The sequence below is a fragment of the Seriola aureovittata genome, chromosome 14 (assembly GCF_021018895.1).
Source record: "Seriola aureovittata isolate HTS-2021-v1 ecotype China chromosome 14, ASM2101889v1, whole genome shotgun sequence".
Lineage (NCBI taxonomy): Eukaryota > Metazoa > Chordata > Actinopteri > Carangiformes > Carangidae > Seriola > Seriola aureovittata.
Genome location: NC_079377.1, coordinates 21,519,418 through 21,538,604, shown reverse-complemented (window position 1 = coordinate 21,538,604; position 19,187 = coordinate 21,519,418). Strand labels below are relative to the sequence as shown.

The 19,187-nt window shown below is 42.9% G+C and overlaps 1 protein-coding gene across 5 annotated transcripts in view; it reads right to left on the bottom strand.

Moving 5' to 3' along the window:
- Window positions 1-19,187, bottom strand: part of wdpcp (WD repeat containing planar cell polarity effector) — a 78,094-nt gene that overhangs the window by 34,942 nt on the left and 23,965 nt on the right. For all 5 annotated transcript variants that reach the window (XM_056395392.1, XM_056395390.1, XM_056395391.1 and 2 more), the window contains 7 exons: window positions 16,037-16,081; window positions 13,018-13,068; window positions 11,097-11,167; window positions 9,882-9,941; window positions 8,855-8,969; window positions 3,974-4,110; window positions 135-326 (listed from right to left, as the gene is read on the bottom strand). In XM_056395392.1, the coding sequence (XP_056251367.1) occupies window positions 135-326; window positions 3,974-4,110; window positions 8,855-8,969; window positions 9,882-9,941; window positions 11,097-11,167; window positions 13,018-13,068; window positions 16,037-16,081 (671 nt within the window). The remainder of the gene's footprint in view (window positions 1-134; window positions 327-3,973; window positions 4,111-8,854; window positions 8,970-9,881; window positions 9,942-11,096; window positions 11,168-13,017; window positions 13,069-16,036; window positions 16,082-19,187) is intronic.

Genomic DNA, 19,187 nt, shown 5'->3' with positions numbered 1-19,187 from the left:
AGGGTTATATCTCCCACAGTTGTCTCCATATTGATGTGAATGAACTGAAATGAAAGCTGAGACACAGAATCTGAAGAAGAAAAAATGCACATCTCTCCAAATACTTGCGTTCTGGACTGTACGCATACGTTTACCTTGAGGCCTTCGGCAGGTGAGCAGCTGAGCAGCACCAGGTTGTTCCTGTGCGTGTTTGTGGGAGTCCAGGGCCACAGCTCCTCACCAGGCTCATCCAGGTTCCACCAGCAGAGCGCCACATCCTGCAGACGGTTGAGACACACGTGTCTGTGGAGCCTACGACCCCATCCGCTCACCTCCGCGCACACCACCTGCGCATGGAAACTCAAATTTAGACACTTTAAAGATCAACACTGGCAGACACACCCAAAGGTTAAAAAAAAAAATGTCCTATGAAGAAGGAGAAGTTATCAGAACGTCGTAAAGATTCGTCCATTTGGATTCACCTGTCTGACCTGCCTCGACTCCTGAGGGCTCTGAAACTTCTGCAGCTTTAGCCCCAAACATCACTCACTGTCCTTCCCTGATGCTGTTTGTGTCGATGTCTTAGGTTGTTTTTTATCTTCCATTATTAATGTCTGTGTGTGTTTTGTTCTGTCGGGCTTGTTGTTTTAGTGATGTGCATATTTTTGGGAAGGTCTGCCACGCTCTACAGGCCACAACAAAGAGACGCACGGTAATGAGCTCTCGTGGCGCTTGGGGCACACACGCTCGCACAGAAACACACACACACACACATACATGAATGCATGCATGCATGTATACACACAAACACACAAGTACATACATAAAATGGCATGTAAACACACACTTTTATAGTCACACTAAGAGCAAACAGACACACACACACACACACCATTTAACATACAGTGCTCTATCCAGAAGCACTTTTTAAAGCAAGTGAAATTGCAGGTCTTACACTGTGACTTTGCCTTTCATATACACCACAGCTCTTCCCTCGTCACCCACACACACACACCTACACACACACACACACACACACACGGACGCACACACACACATGGGCACGAGCACATGCAGCCTGATATCCATACAGGCCTTTCATACACTCTTTATCTCCAGTCACACTCACTAACACAATGAACCAGCTCCCAGAGTCGATGGCTAAAATGCATACATTAGGACACACCCAAACACACACACGCACACACACACACACACACACACACACACACACACACACACACACACACACACACACACACACACACACACACACACGTCCATGACCTTTGTCATGGTGCAGAGGACCTGACAGATAGAGGGAGGACAGAGGTGAAGGAGGAAGAAGAGAGATGAATAATGGGTGGTAATGAAGAAAAAGCAGAATGTTTGGATTTGGACAGAAGGGTAAGAAAGAGCGAAGAGGGGTGACAGGGAATAGAAGAATAAATCATGCTTGAATTAAGGCATGAATGAAGGACAAAACAAAAAGCATACATAAGGAGAGAAACAGGAAGAATAATTGGAATTTTTTTTGTAATAGATCAATGGGAGATTTGTGTCAAAATAAATATTTGAAACCCAGGAAAAGAGCAGTCAGATGTAAAATCAAAATCCCACTAAATAGGTATGTTGTCAAAAGTGGGAATACAGGAATGTCTTTAGAAATTAAATTAAAAAAACATATAATCCTCAATACAGAAAAGGTTTAAAAGCCCAGGAACATGCAGAAATTAGTATATCGACAAGCTGTACTGTATGAGTAGAGCAGATTTCAGGTTCAGTGGTCCATGTCTGCCCTTCTTGCCCCCTTGGGGGGGGAATTTGCTTTGGACACAAAATACAGAGACGAATGAAAATGATGGAAGTACATCTGATGATAAAGGGAACAAAGAGTTGCCCCAAACAGCTGAACGGGAGATCACTAACAGATTAGAAATGGGAAAGAAAAAAAAAAATCTGAAAATCACTGGGTTAATAACACACTCTATCTCTACCCCCCCGAACACCCCCTCCACCCCTGCCCATCTTTTCCCTCTTCTAGTTTTTTTTTTCTGCTGGCGTTTGCTGGTCAGCAATAATCAAAAACCACTTTCTGTGGGCCGGATTAGTTTAGCCTCCCCCTCAATGCCCCCCACTCTCCCTTCTCCAGCTTAGCCCACTGGACCAGGGCGATGTGTATGTGCCTGTGTGTGTTTGTGATGGGGGATGGGTAGTTGAGTGTGCGTGTGCACACGTGTGTGTATGTTGCAGGTTGCATGCACATGCACTGACAGAGGTGTGGGGTGGTGGTTGAATGAATGTCTATGTGTTAAGGTGGTGGTGGTGGTGGTGGTGGTGGGGCGGTGTCTTATCAGGATTTCTTCTGGAGACAGACGCACGGCAGGAACGATTGCCTTTATACACACCAACATGCACATGCACCCACACACCCACACACACTTTAACAAAAGGGCCTGGCAGTAATGTGATAATACCAGGGTTAGCGGTTAGCCAGCTAGTGAAGGAGGACACAGTGAGGTTTTGTTTTCGGGGAGGGAAGAACAGGACAACACATAATCAGACCTGTTACTACCACCTACAAAACACCTCCAGATCAGACTGCCTCTCTATACACATCTTTATGAGAGATTAATAGACAGAAACGGGAGAGACGTAGAGAATAAGAGGCGACCTGGGCACATTGATCCCACAGTAAAAGCCGTAATCCCATGGTGATCACACTGAACCTACCTGTTGTTCACAAACATACTAACAGAAATTGGACAAACACCCATTGTAGGTTGTACTGGGCCAGATGGATCGGATACATCGGATATCACAGAAAATAAATGTAAAAATATAAAATGTGAAAAGAGGCACTAGGATAGATTCTGACAGCGTGCAGCTATGAAAGAGAGAACAGTATTTGTGCATCTGTCACTGAGAAGGTGTTTCCAGCAGCTGTACTAGCAGTGAACAAAGCACAAGTCCCGCCCATCATGTAGATGAGTTATGCGTCTTTATTATCTTACATAAAACCAGTAGAACTGGAGTGTAATGTGGGGAGATTTGGGTAACCTGTTCATGTTTCTTCATTATAGGTTATTTATTATTGAAGGCTACTTCCCTTTCAATGGAGGAAAAGTAGGTCCAACGCATTGAGTCTGATCTAATGTATGTTCTACAATGAAGTTGCGCAGCATTGTTTTGCAAAGCTAAATAGTTTGGATTTTGTTTGGCTAGTTGTTGAGTGTTATCAGATGGGAGAGGAGGCTTCACAATTTTGAACTATTTTGTGTTCATTTTTGTAATTCAAGTAACTTAATTTACTCTTTAAATTTTACAACAAACATAGAATTTATAGAAAAAGACCCCTGTGTTTCATAAGTTGTGATTGTTAACGGGGCAGATAATCAATTAAGGATATTGCTTTAAAATTGCATCCTTACATGTGAAATGTCTGAAGTGCTCATTTGTATAAGAAGAACTCAATAATGTAACAAAGACCAAGCAGGTACCTCAACCTGCAAAAACTCAAAATCTCAAACAGACCGGCTTCCAAAGCTTTAGTACGTTTGCGACTTTATATTATTTATATAGGAAACCGTATTCTAACTTTTATACATGTTTTTAATCAATGATTATTAAGGCAATTCATGTACTGCTGCTGCTGAAAGAACTAATTTGTACTACGTGTTTCTTGTTTCCAGCTTTCACTTGATCTCAGCCAGAAAAAAAGCATCTGATTAAATGTGAAATAGAAGAAAAACATTTTGGAAATGTTGGCCATCAGGTACGATGAAGAAATGAGTTGGACAGTGAATTGGAACGACAAGTTAACACCTTTTTTGTCTCTGCTTTCTCTTGGTCTCCTCCTTCTTTTGACTCTGTTACTTTCTACTCTCTCTTAGAAACACCAACGTTAACGCACACACTCGAGCACACACACACACATCACATTACTCATGCCTTCGGTAGAAGGCTCCATCAATGCCTTCGACTCCTACTGTACCTTGATTTCAGAGGGTGAGAGTTTGTCTGTTCGCTTGCCGCTCTCTGGGGAGTCCTGGTTCTTTCTGTGGAGGTAGACTGCAGCCACTTGGCTCTGCTCCAGGAAGGACAGCAGAATCAGCCTGTCACTCAGCACCACTGGGAATGACATCACCACATATATCACTTCATGTCATGATTGAAGACAAAGAACAACTCCACCGTCTTCCTAACACTGCCATAAATCATGATAAAACAACATCGATACATGCATTGATTACTACCCCTGACTACATGGGAAATTATTTAATAATAAAGAATAACAATTCACATATTGTCCATATTTTCTTGTGCATGTTTATATTCTCTTAGCTTCCAAGAACATTTTTCAGAGGCCATTCTTTCCATCGATTGATTTTACTGGTATTGATGAGACCATCCTGGACGCCACAAGGGGTAACATTAATGTCATTTCGTAAACTTAGAGACTTTCTGGATTTATTATCTCAGCGGCTTACATCCAAAGGGAATTAAAATTAATATTTTAGCTTAAGCTTTTTAGTTTTTAACTGTATTAGAATCTTTAATACTCACCCAGGTTTTAAAATCTATACAAATGTTTTTGATGGTATTTTGTGACATTTATATGCTTTTTATTTGCTGTTTTGCTGCTATGTTTCATTTTTATTGTGTACTTTTATTTTGAAATGTACGTGTTGGAGGCGGTCCATCTTTGTGTGCAGCTGTCACTGGATAACTGATAAAGATTCAGCCTTCTTGTGCAGAATATACTGTACAGCATATACAGTGTAAGATCATGATAAAGGCTCTTCATCGTGGGTGAAATTAAGAAGATTCTTCCACTTAGTCAGATAACGTTGCAGAGATGTTTCTGTCATTTGGCCTTGTGACTTCCCCCCCAACTGAAGGAAACATTAAAATTCAACTTGATGGCTTGATAAGAACATAGCTGAAGAAATGTGATGCCAAGTTTAAGTCTTTCACCCTCCCTCTGCTGTTTGCATGAAGTCTTGTAGACACTGTGTCTAGTGTGTTTGTGAATCTATATGTTGCTCTTTGGATGCCTGGGAAACAACTAACTTTCTAGATGTTCTCCTCTGTGTTATCACTTCATCATACTACACTTCCATTTATCAATATCCATCTTATATTGTATAATTTCATGTTGATTAGTTTGGAGTAGGAGGAGAGAAGTTAGTTTCTTTCCGTTCTTTCTTCTTCCTCGTCTTTTCTTTCCCTCTCTCGTCCCTTACTTTTCTCTCCGTCTAGTTTCCCGGTCTCCTCCTTCCACCTTTCCTCATCCTCTCTTCTCTTCTCCACTGCCTCCTGTGTTCTTTGTATCTCCTTCGTCTCCTGTTCTCCTCTCTCTTCCCCTCCTGTCAGCGCACTGCAGGCTCTGAGGCCTTTTTGTGGTAGAAACTTGATCCTGTTCAACTCTTCAGGAGCTGCATGGAAACGCTGATTAGCAATTAAGCCCCCCTCTCCTTCAAATTAATCTGTTTATGAAACCAATTAAATGGAAAGGAAGGGGGGTTGTTACACATGTCTCTCAGATATCCTGCTTTGAGTTGAACGAGTAAGGCTGCACCCCGAGATTTAGAAATCTAACCGGCAATTAACCGTGGCATGTGTGTATTTATAAACGTGTGGGTATTGGTATGATTACACTTCAAATCATCCTGTTGTGTGAAAATTTCAAATTAATATGCAAATATTCATGAGGGAAGTGAAACATCGCTTGGAAATACAGAAAAAACTAGCATCTTAAATCAGGTCAATTGAGTCAGTCTGTCCCTATGCTGAAGTTGGATTATAAAGCATTTGTAATGAAAACTGGTTCAAGGCTTAAACCAATACAAAATACAGCCATTAATGTTGCCATGGCTTTCCGAAACAACATTTAATGCAATGGTAAGCGTCTTTGTAATAGATTACAGACAAATCAAGTTAAATGCAGTTTAGTATTGATCTCTATGGGTGTCTATAAACGGGATTAGGATTAATCCCATTCATTCCCAAATGAAGGAGGGGATATGAAACCAGGCTGTGGCCCAATCTGGGACCAGGTGGCTGACTTGGCATTAAGGGCCAGACCTTCATGACCCACCATGATACACCCCCTCAGACTACACACAGACACGCTTACACATAGTGTACACATTCATACTTACCCACAAATAGCTACATATACATTCACACATGCGAGCCTACATGCGTATTACACATGTGCAGTGCCACACAACAATTCACATTGTGAGTTCGCATTCACAGGCACAAAACAAACCAACCACATGTTACAGCATGTACACGGTCTCACCTCGTACACACAGACAGAAACACACACGCACAAAGATAGTCGGCTAAATCCATTTAATGCCATCTCCTCAGCAGCATGTTGACATAAGAGGCCAATGGGCTTAACCAAAGCACATTTAAACATGGGTAAATGAAACCGGCTATGAAAAATCACTTAAGGATGCTTAATCGTGGAGCATATGCGCAGCTTGGCCCAGCCATCGGCCAAAGGGAGCTGGTAATACTCTGATGGTGTAAAATATATGTAATCTACTGCTTTGTATGATGCAATCAGAGCTCATGGTAAGAACACGCATGTAACCGGCATTGAGGAGACGAAGTTTAAGAGCGGACAGTAAGCGCTGCTTTGTCACATCGAGAAACAAAAGCAGACCTGGCTGCTGTTGCTTGTAGTCTCACGAAAAACCTACCAGGCCAAACACTCAATTCAATCCGTGCAAATCAGAAAAGGGATTTTCGTCAGCTTTCAAATACAGACAACCCCTTTGTTTAAGAAACTTGTCAAATCCTGTGCAGAAAATGAAAATTAATTCTCCGTCATTACACAGTGACTTACATTTTAATTTAAGATTTGACTAGAGCTGCAACAATTTGTTGATTAAAAGAAAATGAACGTGAAAGTATTTTGATAATTGAGTTTTAGTTTCAGTCATTTTTCAAGCAGAAAATGCCCAAATATTTGCTGCTTCCAGAGAACTTGCCACATGTTTTTTATTATATGTGATTGTAAATGAAATATTTTTGGGTATTGAATTGTTGGTTGGACAAAACAAGCAGTTGAAGGAGATTGGTTTTGGATCTTGAAAGTTTTATGGTTGTTTTTTTTACTACTTTCTGATTTCGTAGACAAAATGATGAATCGATTAGTTGGAAAAATGAAATGAAAAATAATTGTTGGTTTGAGCCCCATATTTGACTTTTTTAAAATTTATCAGACATTGCTGTGTTACTATACAAATATACAGTATATAGACAATAATAAGTCACACACAGTAGCATATGTCACAACACCACACACACACACACTTACACCTGTCACACCTTGATTGTAATTGTGAACTGTTTCAATAATTGTATGTTGTAAATGTGGTGAACGGTGTGATGTGGTCCGGCTCTCTACTCTAATTGTCTCAGGCTAATTTAACAAGTGACAGATGTGAGAACAGCCCCCCCCCCCCCCAATACACACACACACACACACACACACACAATCCCCGGAACCCACCCTCTCACAACCATTACTCTAATAATTAGTGCCTCTGAGGCTTTGAATGGAGCGCAGCGGGAGGTGAGTGGGTGTATGTGTTCTTGGGTGTGTGTGGGTGTGTATGTGTGTACCTCAGTGTGTGTCATTGTGTGTGGGTGTGTGCATGTGTGCTCCAGTGTATGCCTGTAAATGTGAGTGTGGACATACTGTAAGTGCTTGTTCGTCTACATAAAAAAAAAAAAAAAGTCTGTGCGTTTGTAATTACATATGTATTTGTGTGAGAACAAGTGTGTGTACGTCTGTATGTGTGTACGTGAGAGAGTATGTGAGTGTGTGCACTACGGGGGCTTTATCAGGTGTCTGGAGACCCTGGGCGGAAGCGGGGAGGGTGGTGTTATGAACAAATAATTGATACAGAAAGAAAGAAATAATTAGCAGATTTGGGCCGGTGTCCACGGCCCCTTATTCTCTCCTGCCAGGTCTGCAGAGCGAGAGAGCGCAGCGCGAGGGGGGCGGTGCTCCCTGGAGGAACGCACGATGGAGGAAAAACACTGATGGATGCTCTTAAGGGAAGGCCCCTGGACACACACAGCACAAAAGGATTTGCCCGCAATTAGCTAGCAGAGTCGCCACGCTCACCTGTGGCACCTGCCATGTGAGCAGGGCGGCGTGCGTGTGTGTGTGTGTGTGTGTGAGAGAGTGTTTGTGTGACAAAGTGGTGAGGAGAGTGGCGTGTGTGTGTGTGTGTGTGGTACATGTCAAGCTCCATATGTGGTGAGCAGGTGTAAGCACACAGACAGTGCTGACAATGTGACATGCATGTATGTATGTATGTGTGTGTGTGTGTGTTGTGTGTGTGTGTGTGTGTGTGTGTGTGTGTGTGTGGTAGATTGTTTTGTTGGTTTAAAAATACTGAACATTTGAATACAAATGTCTCTGTTTGTTTGTGTGTGTGTGTGTGTGTGGCTGTGTGCAGAGATAGGTAGCCCAGCCATGTGGGGGAAACACTGATGTTTGTGTCCTTAAATCTGCTTAAACCAGAGTGAACCTCCGGAATATTCAAATCATGATTTCATTCAGTGAATGAAAAAAATCCCAAAAATACAGGGGAAAACTTTTAATGCCATAATATGCATGTTGGTTATGCAACAGCACTAATGAGCATCAGTGGCACCAAGGTAACCAACATCACAGTCAGAGATGTCTCAAGGCTTTCATGCACTGGGTACCAGTGTTGAATTAAAGAGTAAAAAATATTTTTAAACAAATAAACGCTTGACCAACCACATTAGTAGGAATTCATTTATAGAGAGAGAGAGTGTGTGTGTGTGTGTGTGTGTGTGTGTGTGTGTAACTAACCATCAGTGATGGTGTTGGCTGGCAGTCGGCCCACTAATGTGCGGTCAACACAGACTTGTTCAAGTTGAGGTCCACTTAGGGTCAGGGTCACCAGTACTCCACTGCTCAGCATCAACTGCAGGGTAAACACACACACACACACACACACACACACACACACACACAGTTTTCTTATTTCACCTGTGTAAAAGTAGTGAAAGCTCAAACCGAATATTCAGACTGTCACTGAAACACAAACTACGTGTCCTTTGTCCTTAAAACTGCATTCAGACACACAAACACGGCGTCTGTCGGACTGTGGGTGAGTAGGAAATGGCCAGTAGGATCACCCAGTGCTGTCCTCCTGATTTTCCATATTGTAACTTTGCTCTGTTCTGTGGACACACACCATCGATTGCGTGTCTGTCCGTCCTGGAAGAAGGATCCCACCTCTGTTGCTCTTCCAGGGACTTCTTACAATCTTTTTTCTTATCTGAATAGAGGGTCTAAGGGTAGAGAGAGTCATGTACTGTACAGACTGCGAAACCCACTGAGGCAAATTCATGATCTTGTGCTACATAAATTAAACTGATTCGACTGTACCAGCCTTTAGCAGGGTTCTCAGACTGACTTGAATAACAGAGTTAGTCACTATTCAATGACCTCCAACGTTTGGTTAAAGAAATGAGCTTGCTTTGGCATAAGACATGCGGCAATTTTATACCAAGCAACCATTATATCAAACATTACACGTCATTACACGTCCAGAAAGGGAGGCTTGTTTTTACCTGGACGAGCAACAAGAGAATTAGCCTAAAAGGATCAAAAGTCTCACATTATAATTATGCTGACAGTGTTTTAGATGTTTCCTATTAGCTTGAAATGGCCTGGTTTGGACAGACCACGTACATTCAGCTTCTGCCACTACCTGAACCTGGAAAGAAGTGTGTGTGTGTGTGTGTGTGTGTGTGTGTGTGTGTGTGTGTGTGTGTGTGTGTGTTTATGTGTGTGCGTGTACAGAAGGTGGTGGGCTGAGGAGGGTGTGTACCTGGCAGCAGTGCTTGTTTCTCCATCTGGTGTGAACACAGGTGTTGGTCTGCAACAGTTCCTGAATGAGCACGGTGGATAAACAGAGTGAAAGACAGAGAGAGAGAGTGAGAGAAAAAGAACAAACAGAGGTGTACTGGAGTCCAACCACCCAAACACAAAAACACAAACCAGATGAAGCTCGGAGAAACATAGAATTGGGTTTAAACCTGCCAATAAATACGGAAAACCTATATTTCATGTTTGGAAATAGAGCAGAAAAAATGATAACCTCTTGCCTCTACTGAAGTTATGAAACTGTGAAATTTTGTGTAACAATTCAGTAAGTTTCCATCTTTTTGTAATAACAATGTCGCTCATACTGGCATTAATAATCCTGGTGGTAGACAGTACTGGACACTTGCCGCCACAGGTGGCCACTGCAGCAGTTCCTGCTCACGTAGGGGTGGGAGAGAGTTGAAAGAGGATGCAGGTAAGGACTGCTTGTGTGCATGTGTGTGAGTGTGTGTGTTTGTGTGTGTGTGTGTGTGTGTGTGTGTGTGTGTGTGTGTACGGTCGGTCATTCCTGCCACATTCCAAACCCAGCTGGGGTGATTGGATGGGAGGAGAGAGGGACGGAGAGGGAGGAGGAGGGTGGGTTGTGGAGGTGAGCTGGGGTGTTTCTAGTTTCAGACAATGGTTACGGGTGAGAGGAGGGAGGTGGATGGGTGGAGTGTGTGTGTGTGTGTGTGTGTGTGTGTGTGTGTGTGCGTGTGTGTGTGTGTAACAGCCACAGACAGGTTCCAGCAAACAAAGCTAGGTCTGTACTGCCACAAGTACAGAGGGGAAGAGAGGGGGAGGAAAGGGCGGAGGAAGAGGGGGATGAATGAAGGGAGAGGAAGGGAAGGAGGAGGAAGAGAAGGAGGGAGGAAGAGAAGGGATGAGGGGGCAGCCTGCAGCCCCCTGATCCCCTCAAATATCCCCCTCGATGACAGAGCTCGGCCTAAAGAGAGGTGATGAGAGAGGAGAGGGAGAGAGGAGAACAAACGGGAACGACAGGGAGAGTGAAGGGAGAGGGAGAAAAGAGAGAGAATGCCCCTATTTGTTAATCAATCGGCCGTTTCGGAAAGGGAAAACTCCGAAAATCCCCAGAGGGAGGAAGAAGATGGGGGGGAGGCCGGGAGGGATGGTGGGACGGTGGGTGGGTGGGGTGAGGTTGAACGGAGTAGGCGGGTACCTCAAGCTCCTTCAGCGAATCACGTAGCTTCTCTGGTCGGCGGTTCCTGGGGGTCCACGAATAGCCTCGAGCTATGGAGGAAAAACAGGAGAAGAATCAGAGGATCATGTGACTTGAACTTTTAAACATGGACACAGGAGAAATCTTTTTTTTTTAAAAAAAGGTACTCATGGGAATTCAGGAGCCCGGAAAGGGAAAAAAGGGTTGAACTTTATATCTGGGTTGAGATCTAAGTGTGAAGGAGGGGAGAATGGGGAATAAAAGGTGGTCAACAAGGTCAGGTGGAATGAAGAGACGCAGGTACATGAGGCAAAATGCAACGCTGAATGTGTTCATAAATATAAACAGAATAATGAGTTCACGTTTAATAGGAACCTTTTTAAGAACTCAAGACCTTTAGCTCCGTTTTGACTGCAGAAACAAATCCTGAGTCCTGATAAGTATTAGTTAGTTTATTAATCAACCGGTCAATCAAAAGAAAATTTCTGATAATCAATCAATTGTTCAAGTCATAGGAAAAGCACAAAACACAACATAAAACTCAACGACAACAACCAGCTCATTCATGACTTCAGCTTGAGTTTAAATGATCTGTGTTAAATTCTCTGGATTCAACATATTGTTTCCCCCAAACATAAAGATGAGGATTTACGAAAAGGGCACCTTAAGGTTCCCCCCCGCCCACAGATGCACCCTGTGTTTCTGAACCACTAGGTCACTGAGGAACCTGGTTATTTAGACATTTATGGGTGAGTTTAATGAAATGATCAAAACTTAACACATCTAATATGGCGGCGGGGAGCTCTTATCTACTTCCTGCCCAAAATGTCAACCGTACAATTACAGAACGTGCTTGTGACCAAGAAGTTAAACAACATCATAAATGTAAAAAAAGATCATGGAACGCAAATCCATTTGCTGCAACAAAAAAAAACTACGACTGTAGAAATTTAGGATTCATAAACGACATCGACGAAGTTACAAGCTTTACATTTGTGACTGCTGTGTCCCCAAAGCAAAGAAAGTCTTAAGCCTGCTGCTCACAGATTGATGTAGCTGCACCTAAGGAGTGAGAATATTCAACTGAAAGCAAAATGTCCCTTCAAAACACTGCGTAGTCCTGGAGGAGAAGCAAATATTTAATCGTGAGGACTTTTGGCGCTCTTGAGTTATCTCCCAAATGCAACCTCACAGTTAGCAGCACATATCTCAACACGTACCACACCAAGGCCCCTTCATTTTAATTTCCCAGCCCTCCCTTTTCCCCTCCATCTCTAGTGGTTAAACACAGGGAGGGAAGGATGTGGGGGGAAAAAAACAAAAAAAAACAGCTAATTGAATATGTGCATCTGCTTCTGCCCCACGCATATACATGAAGTTCAGTGGGAAGAAAAAAATAAAAAGGGAAGACGAAGAAGAATCTACTGTTTTCAATGTGGTGCAATCACTCTCCTCTGTTTATTTTACAGTCTCCCTTTTCATCTTTACTGAAACGAACCATTAAGGAGTGTGGTTCTCTATTAAGAATGAGTGGGAAGAGGAGGTAAATAGATGCATGCAAATGAGAGTGGGGAGGGTGGAGGGTGGAGGGTGGTGGTGGGGGGGGGTCAGGGGAGAGGGGAGGGAGGGGAGGGCAGGGGGATGAGTGTTCGTCTCCTGATAAGGGTGTTTGTATTCCACTACTGGGTGAAAAGCAGAGAGAGCAAGGGGAAGAGAGAGAGGGAGGGAGAGAGAGAGAATAGAGGAAGTAAGACAGTGGACTGACTAGGATGGAGATTTCTGGAAGATGTACATCCACTGGTGAGATGAGCAGGACCCAAACACACACACCAGCACCCACACACACACACACACACACACTCGGGTGGATATGAAGAATAGAATTGTCTCAATCACTCTGATGTCTCTGTTGGAAACTCACCTTCACTGAACTGGAGTTTCTCATTGTAGTAGTGATGCTCCAAGGAAATGGCTGGGAACAATAAAGAGGCCAAATGAAGGGTTTGATTATACAACGTATGACAAGAGCATGGTGTGAGGATTAATGATTCTAGTCTCTATATGATTTAGATAAAGAGGAACAGAAAACTAAGCTGGAGCTCAAACATCCCCTTAGCTCCAAGGGGCTGTGTTGGCAGACTGCAACCCCAGAGCAGCGCCTCATGGCCCGGTCACTGTGAGCAAGAAAGTGGCCAGTCTGGTGGCCGGCCTCTCTGGCAGGCAGGAACACCTCTAGGATTAGTAGTATTAATCAGATAAGGGGGTGAGGGGCCAGACAGGACCAGACATGGGCACCTGCTCTGGGGCTGGGTGGGGAAGGTTGGGTAGGGGGGGTTGGCAGCAGGGGTACCCCCGGAGTCGCTCCAATGAGCCTAGGTCTCCCTCTAGTGGGGAGAAGCGGAACTGTCATTTAACTTTTTCAGAGCGGTGTATGACTGTTGTCTGTGTTTTGACATCTTCCAAATGATCGTGTGAATGTCAAAGCAAGAGCAACATCACACACATACTCCCAGTCACCAGTTTATTAGGTACACTTAGCTAAAACCAACGCAGTCTAATGCAGCAGTCCTTAAATGAGTCCCAACATCACGAAGGCTGCAACACCTACCAGTCTGATGCAATACAATTCAAAAGCACCACAAACAACAAAAACTGAACGTCACAACCCTTATGAGGCAAAGATGTATTGTATTAGACTGCATTAGTTTTAGCTAGGTGTACCTAATAAACTGGAACAAAACACTGACTTCAGCTTAAATAGCTTAGATATTTTCAGAATCAGCTTCTTACTACTACTACTACTACTACTACTTCTTTAGCTCACAGTTTTTTGTTATTGTTGCTTATTTAGTCATGACTATAGAGAAATAATAAAGATTTGAAGGCAGGTTTTTAGAGGCTTTTTTGTGAGACCATTGTGTAATAAGAGGCAAAACATTAAGGCAGCAAGGAGGTTATGTTTTCAAGTATTGAAAGATAGATGCTATATTTGTACCTAACTTGGTGGAGGGATGGGACGTGGGTCAGGGAAGAACCTATTCATTTCTGGTGCGCATCTAGTCAAAGGAACGGATCCAGGGTTTTTTTTTTTTTTTTTTAATCACTTTCCTTAAATTTAAGAGGGATTTTTTTTTAGACATTTTCATAAATCTTTCAGGAAATAATGTATGGACATAATTATGATGTGGTGAGATTTATGAGTTAGTACAATCTGGGGCTGATTCAGATAATAATCCAGATCTGGTGCAGGGAAATGTTGGGCTTTGGCGGAGGTATGCGCTCTACTGAGTGGCATTCTAGTTATGAAATGTACTTTTCTCACAGTCTGGCTGAACACACGCCCACTTTTTCAACATTTGTTCAAGTCGAATGCCACAGCGCCCCTACAAAATATCAAACGAGCAAATTTTAACCTAATCTAATGTAATCTACTATATATGCAGTCGAATCATGACCTAAGCTATCGTTACACCGCCCTGTGAAAATGTTGTGATACTTTTGGATGGTGATTCTGCTCCGTCTCACCCCTCCTCCCCCTCTCCTCCCTCCACTCTGATATCAAGCCACACTTTAGTAATCCTCCAAATGAAAGGATTTGGAGAGAGAGCATCGTCTCCCCACTGAACATTGGAATGAAAGAGAAGGCAGCTTCTCAGATGAGAGAGAAGGGAGAGAACCCCATGATGAGAGAGAGAGAGAGGAAGAGGCAGAGAGACATACGGTACACAAAGTGAGAAAGAACTAAATATACATGGAGAGAGACAAAACTGAGACAAAGAGAAGGAAATCAATGAAAGGCAGAAACATGAGACAGGCGTAGTAACAAAGGGGAAGAAATGCAGATGGCAGGAGACTAAAAAATAAACAAAATTGAAGGAGGAAAGGAGAGAAATGAAAACAAAGATAGACTTAGTACATGTCTTTAAGAAGAGAGAAAGAACAGCAAGATGGGCTTTGTGCACTACGGTAAACGCATCATATAAGTGTGTTTCCATCCACCGGCATGTGCACGTGAAAGTTCAGTCACACTAGTGTGCGGTATGTGCTCCACTCTCTGTACTGAACAGTATCCAGTGGTAGTGTAGAATATGCATTACACACTACAGAGTCTAATTTTGAGGGTGTGTACTATGAAGCGAAACCTCGACAGGTCACTCAGTGTAAATTCAAAAATACCTGCAAGATGCATCATTTTCATACAAATAAAAACGACTACACACACACACACACACACACACACACACACACACACACACACACACACACACACACACACACACACACACACACACACACACACACACACACACACACACACACACACACACACACACACACACACAAAAACAAATGATGAGACAGCCTATCCCTACTGCTGGGACTGTGGGTGAGTGATTTGAGCACTTCCTGATGGTAGGGGAAGCCTCCTGGCCTGAGGCAATATGAGGCTGGACTACATGGGGCCTCTTGCTATGTGATCTAGGAGAAAGTCAACAGTTTAGTTTTCCTATCGCTGTGTGGCAGGACCCCGGGTCAACAGGAACACTGGGAGTGTAAGAGATAGAACCACGGAGGCCTAATAACCTGGGTGTATGTGTGTGTGTGTGTGTGTGTGTGTGTGTGTGTGTGTGTGTGTGTGTGTGTGGTATGTGCATGTGTATATAAAGGTTTTAGGGTGTAAATCCCACATACTAATAGCCTCTGTGTGGAAAAGTATATGTGTGGTTAACGGGTGTAAGACACCAAAATACGCAGGACCAATAATCTGTATGTATGTGTGTGTGTGTGTGTGATTGTGTGTGTGTGTTTGCCGCTTACGTGAGCACAGGAGGAGGCAAAAAGCCCTTCTTCATATATAAGGAAATCCCATACATTCCAAAAACAAGACAAATGCAACTTATCTTAAACACAAACAGACATCCAATATAAACACTATTTACCTGGCTCTCCTTTATCGTAGTACTGATAGGTGCCAATATCTGTATCTGTGGGGTGAAAGAGAGAGAGAGAGAGAGAGAGAGAGATGAACATCTTGCTGTCAGGGAAAAGCAGAAGACAGATCAGCAATTTCGCACCATGGGATAAACAATCGCTATCAGCCAGTGGCCTGTCCCGTCTGCCAGCGCCACAGTTTAGATAAGACCCTGTGAGGGAGGAGGATGCAGGAAGGTGGGCTGGGGGGTCCAAGCCAGCATGGAGGGGGGCAGAGGGGTATTAATAAAGACAGGAGTGTGCTTTAACCCATGCCACCTGAGGGACAGACTCTCTGAATTACACACATGCACCATATACATTTAAAAGTCAACACACAGAGTCAGCGGACAGCTACAGAGAAAATACATATGTCTAACATACATACATGCAACACACACATACACATACACATACACACACACATAAACATACACAAACACACACACATACACAAACAGAAATACTGATAGATATACACACATACACACACAAACTGCTGAGCTGAGCCTTTTTTGTCAGTGTTATTCCTGCAGGCCCAAAACCATAAGCAGCCAGACTCGGATTCGCACAACACATCGTTTCTTTATCGCTCCACTACTGTTGCTGCCGCTGCTGCTGCTCCTGAGGCCAGGTCACACTAATACAACCAGAGAGCTGATGGCAGACACAAACACACACACACACACACACACACACACACACACACACACACACACACACACACACACACACACACACACACTGTGTGCTGTACCTGGATACAGATGCGGCCACAGCTCTATGAGTTAATAGTGTTTTGCTAATGGAGATTTAAGTTTTAAACAAACATGCACATTCATTCTGTATTTGCACCAGCACAAAATACACACATTAAACCATTTGTATAAAAGCGGTTGAAACTGTATAAAGCAATTTTGTTTTGGCATTAACATGGAATCAAATGACTGAATTAATGCCCAGTTCTGCACCACTTTTAGGGACCCAACATGAAGCAGAAGGTAAACAACATCTAGTGAAGTCAGACCAGCATCTAACAACCTAAACACCCATACATTTCTCAGGAGTTTGTTGACCATACGAGAGATAAGAGAAGCGAGAAAACTGGACCGAGACAAGAAAAATACCAGAGATATGACACAGATGAGATGCTCATGTTGACCCATCTCTGCAGGATGTGTACATAGACAACGGTTTGCTAACACCATAGTGTGTAACTCATTTTCTCTACAGTAAGTTGCCTAAAGCGTGGTGGCAAGCAATGTTTTAGTTCGTCTGGTATCAGAAGAATATTTATACCATCATCCATAGTAACTATATTTATTTCAATACTCATTCTTCATTCAACAACAACAGCACTCCAAAACAGGCAAACCTAATCCTAATTCAAACCCAAACTCTAGTTCATCATTACTAAATCCTAAACCTTAACTATCTTATTATGGAAGTAAGGTAGAACAAGGTAGAGTCACTGTGGAGGACTTCATTTATCTTTTGTTCACAGAACAGTACATTGATTAAACTAGAATGTTAGTAGCAGTAGAGCCCATACATCTGCCAAGGCCAAACATTTTGTTCCATCAGATTCAGAGTAGTAACTGGATCTGCACCAAACTGTACAAAGTCATAGATCTCAACATCATAAATATTCCAGATTTTTTACATCAAGATCCAAATATTATTTCCTGAGAAATTGTGAGAAGTTTCACACATCGGCACAAAACTTTAATGAGTTCTTCCCTGACCCATGCTGCATCCCTCCACCAAGTCTGGTGCAAATCAGTTTAGTGCTTTTTTTCCATAATCCTGCTAAGAAAGAAACAAACCAACAAACAGACACAGGTGAAAACATAACCTCCTTGGCGGAGGTAATAAACCACTGGCTGGCTTTCAGAACATCAAAGGCCGCAGGAGAAACAAAACAAATAGGACACCAGGTCAAATCTGAATCTTCATTTAAAATCTGTGTTAGTCTAATGAATGAAGAACTATTTTCCCTCCTGCAGTGATTTGTGTTGAGGTCTCTTTGAGCAAAGCACTTCAACTGCATCTGGGAATCTGCTCAGTGGTCAAGGCTGCTATGGAAAACATTTGTTACACGGCATTAGAGATGCTGCCTTTATGAATCTATATTTTTGTTTTCGAGGCGGATGTATATGATGTAAGGAAGGTGGTGACAGGGAGCGTCACACCTCGGCGACCAGGCCTCTTCCCTCAGATGTATCCATCCACATTTTTCCAAGATAGCGGAAGACACACACAGCAGGAAAAAACAAACAAATAAGGATATGTCACCATCACCTAGGATATACACCCTGCCGTACCTTAGTGTATACACATAGACACACACACACAAATGCACTCACACACACACACACACACACACACACACACACACAACACAGTCAGCCTCCGAGAGACACTATCTTCGTCTAAAGCTCAGCAGACTGTGAAAGACAAGACAGAATGGAAGGGAGGAGAAAACAAGAAAATGGAGAAACAGAGCATTTCCCTCTGACAGAAGAGATGGACTGATAGGTGGAGAGCAAGAAAACACACAAAAACTGGAAGAAAAGTCAAACTTAGACCCTGCTCACTTGGCCCAACAGGGAAGCTTTGGCCTGCAATTAACAAAGCTCAATGAATATATGAAGATGTACAGTACTGTGGAAAGGTTTTAGGCGGTTTAGATGTTTTAGATCTTTCTCCATCATGCAACAGCATCAGGGAAGCATCGTCTGCAGCATGACAATGATCCTAAACATACAGCCTGAATCATAAAGAACTATCTATTACTAGAACTATAAGATATAACTATCAGAGAGAAGAAGATGATCTGGTCCCCACAGTGTCCTGATCTCAACATCATGGAGTCGGTCTTGGATCACATGGAGACAGAAGACACTGAGGTGGACTGCAGGAAGTTCTCCAAGATGCTTGTCTAAAACTTCTGCACACACTACTGTAGGCTGTCATGTGGTGTGATGTGGCAGCTGACTGAAGAAAACAAAAAAGATCGTTGATGGCTATGCTTCTGGAAAATTATCGTCAAATATGAAAGGCATATCCGTCTTAACGGGGAAATCTTTTATTTTACACATCAGTGTCTCAAACTGAACT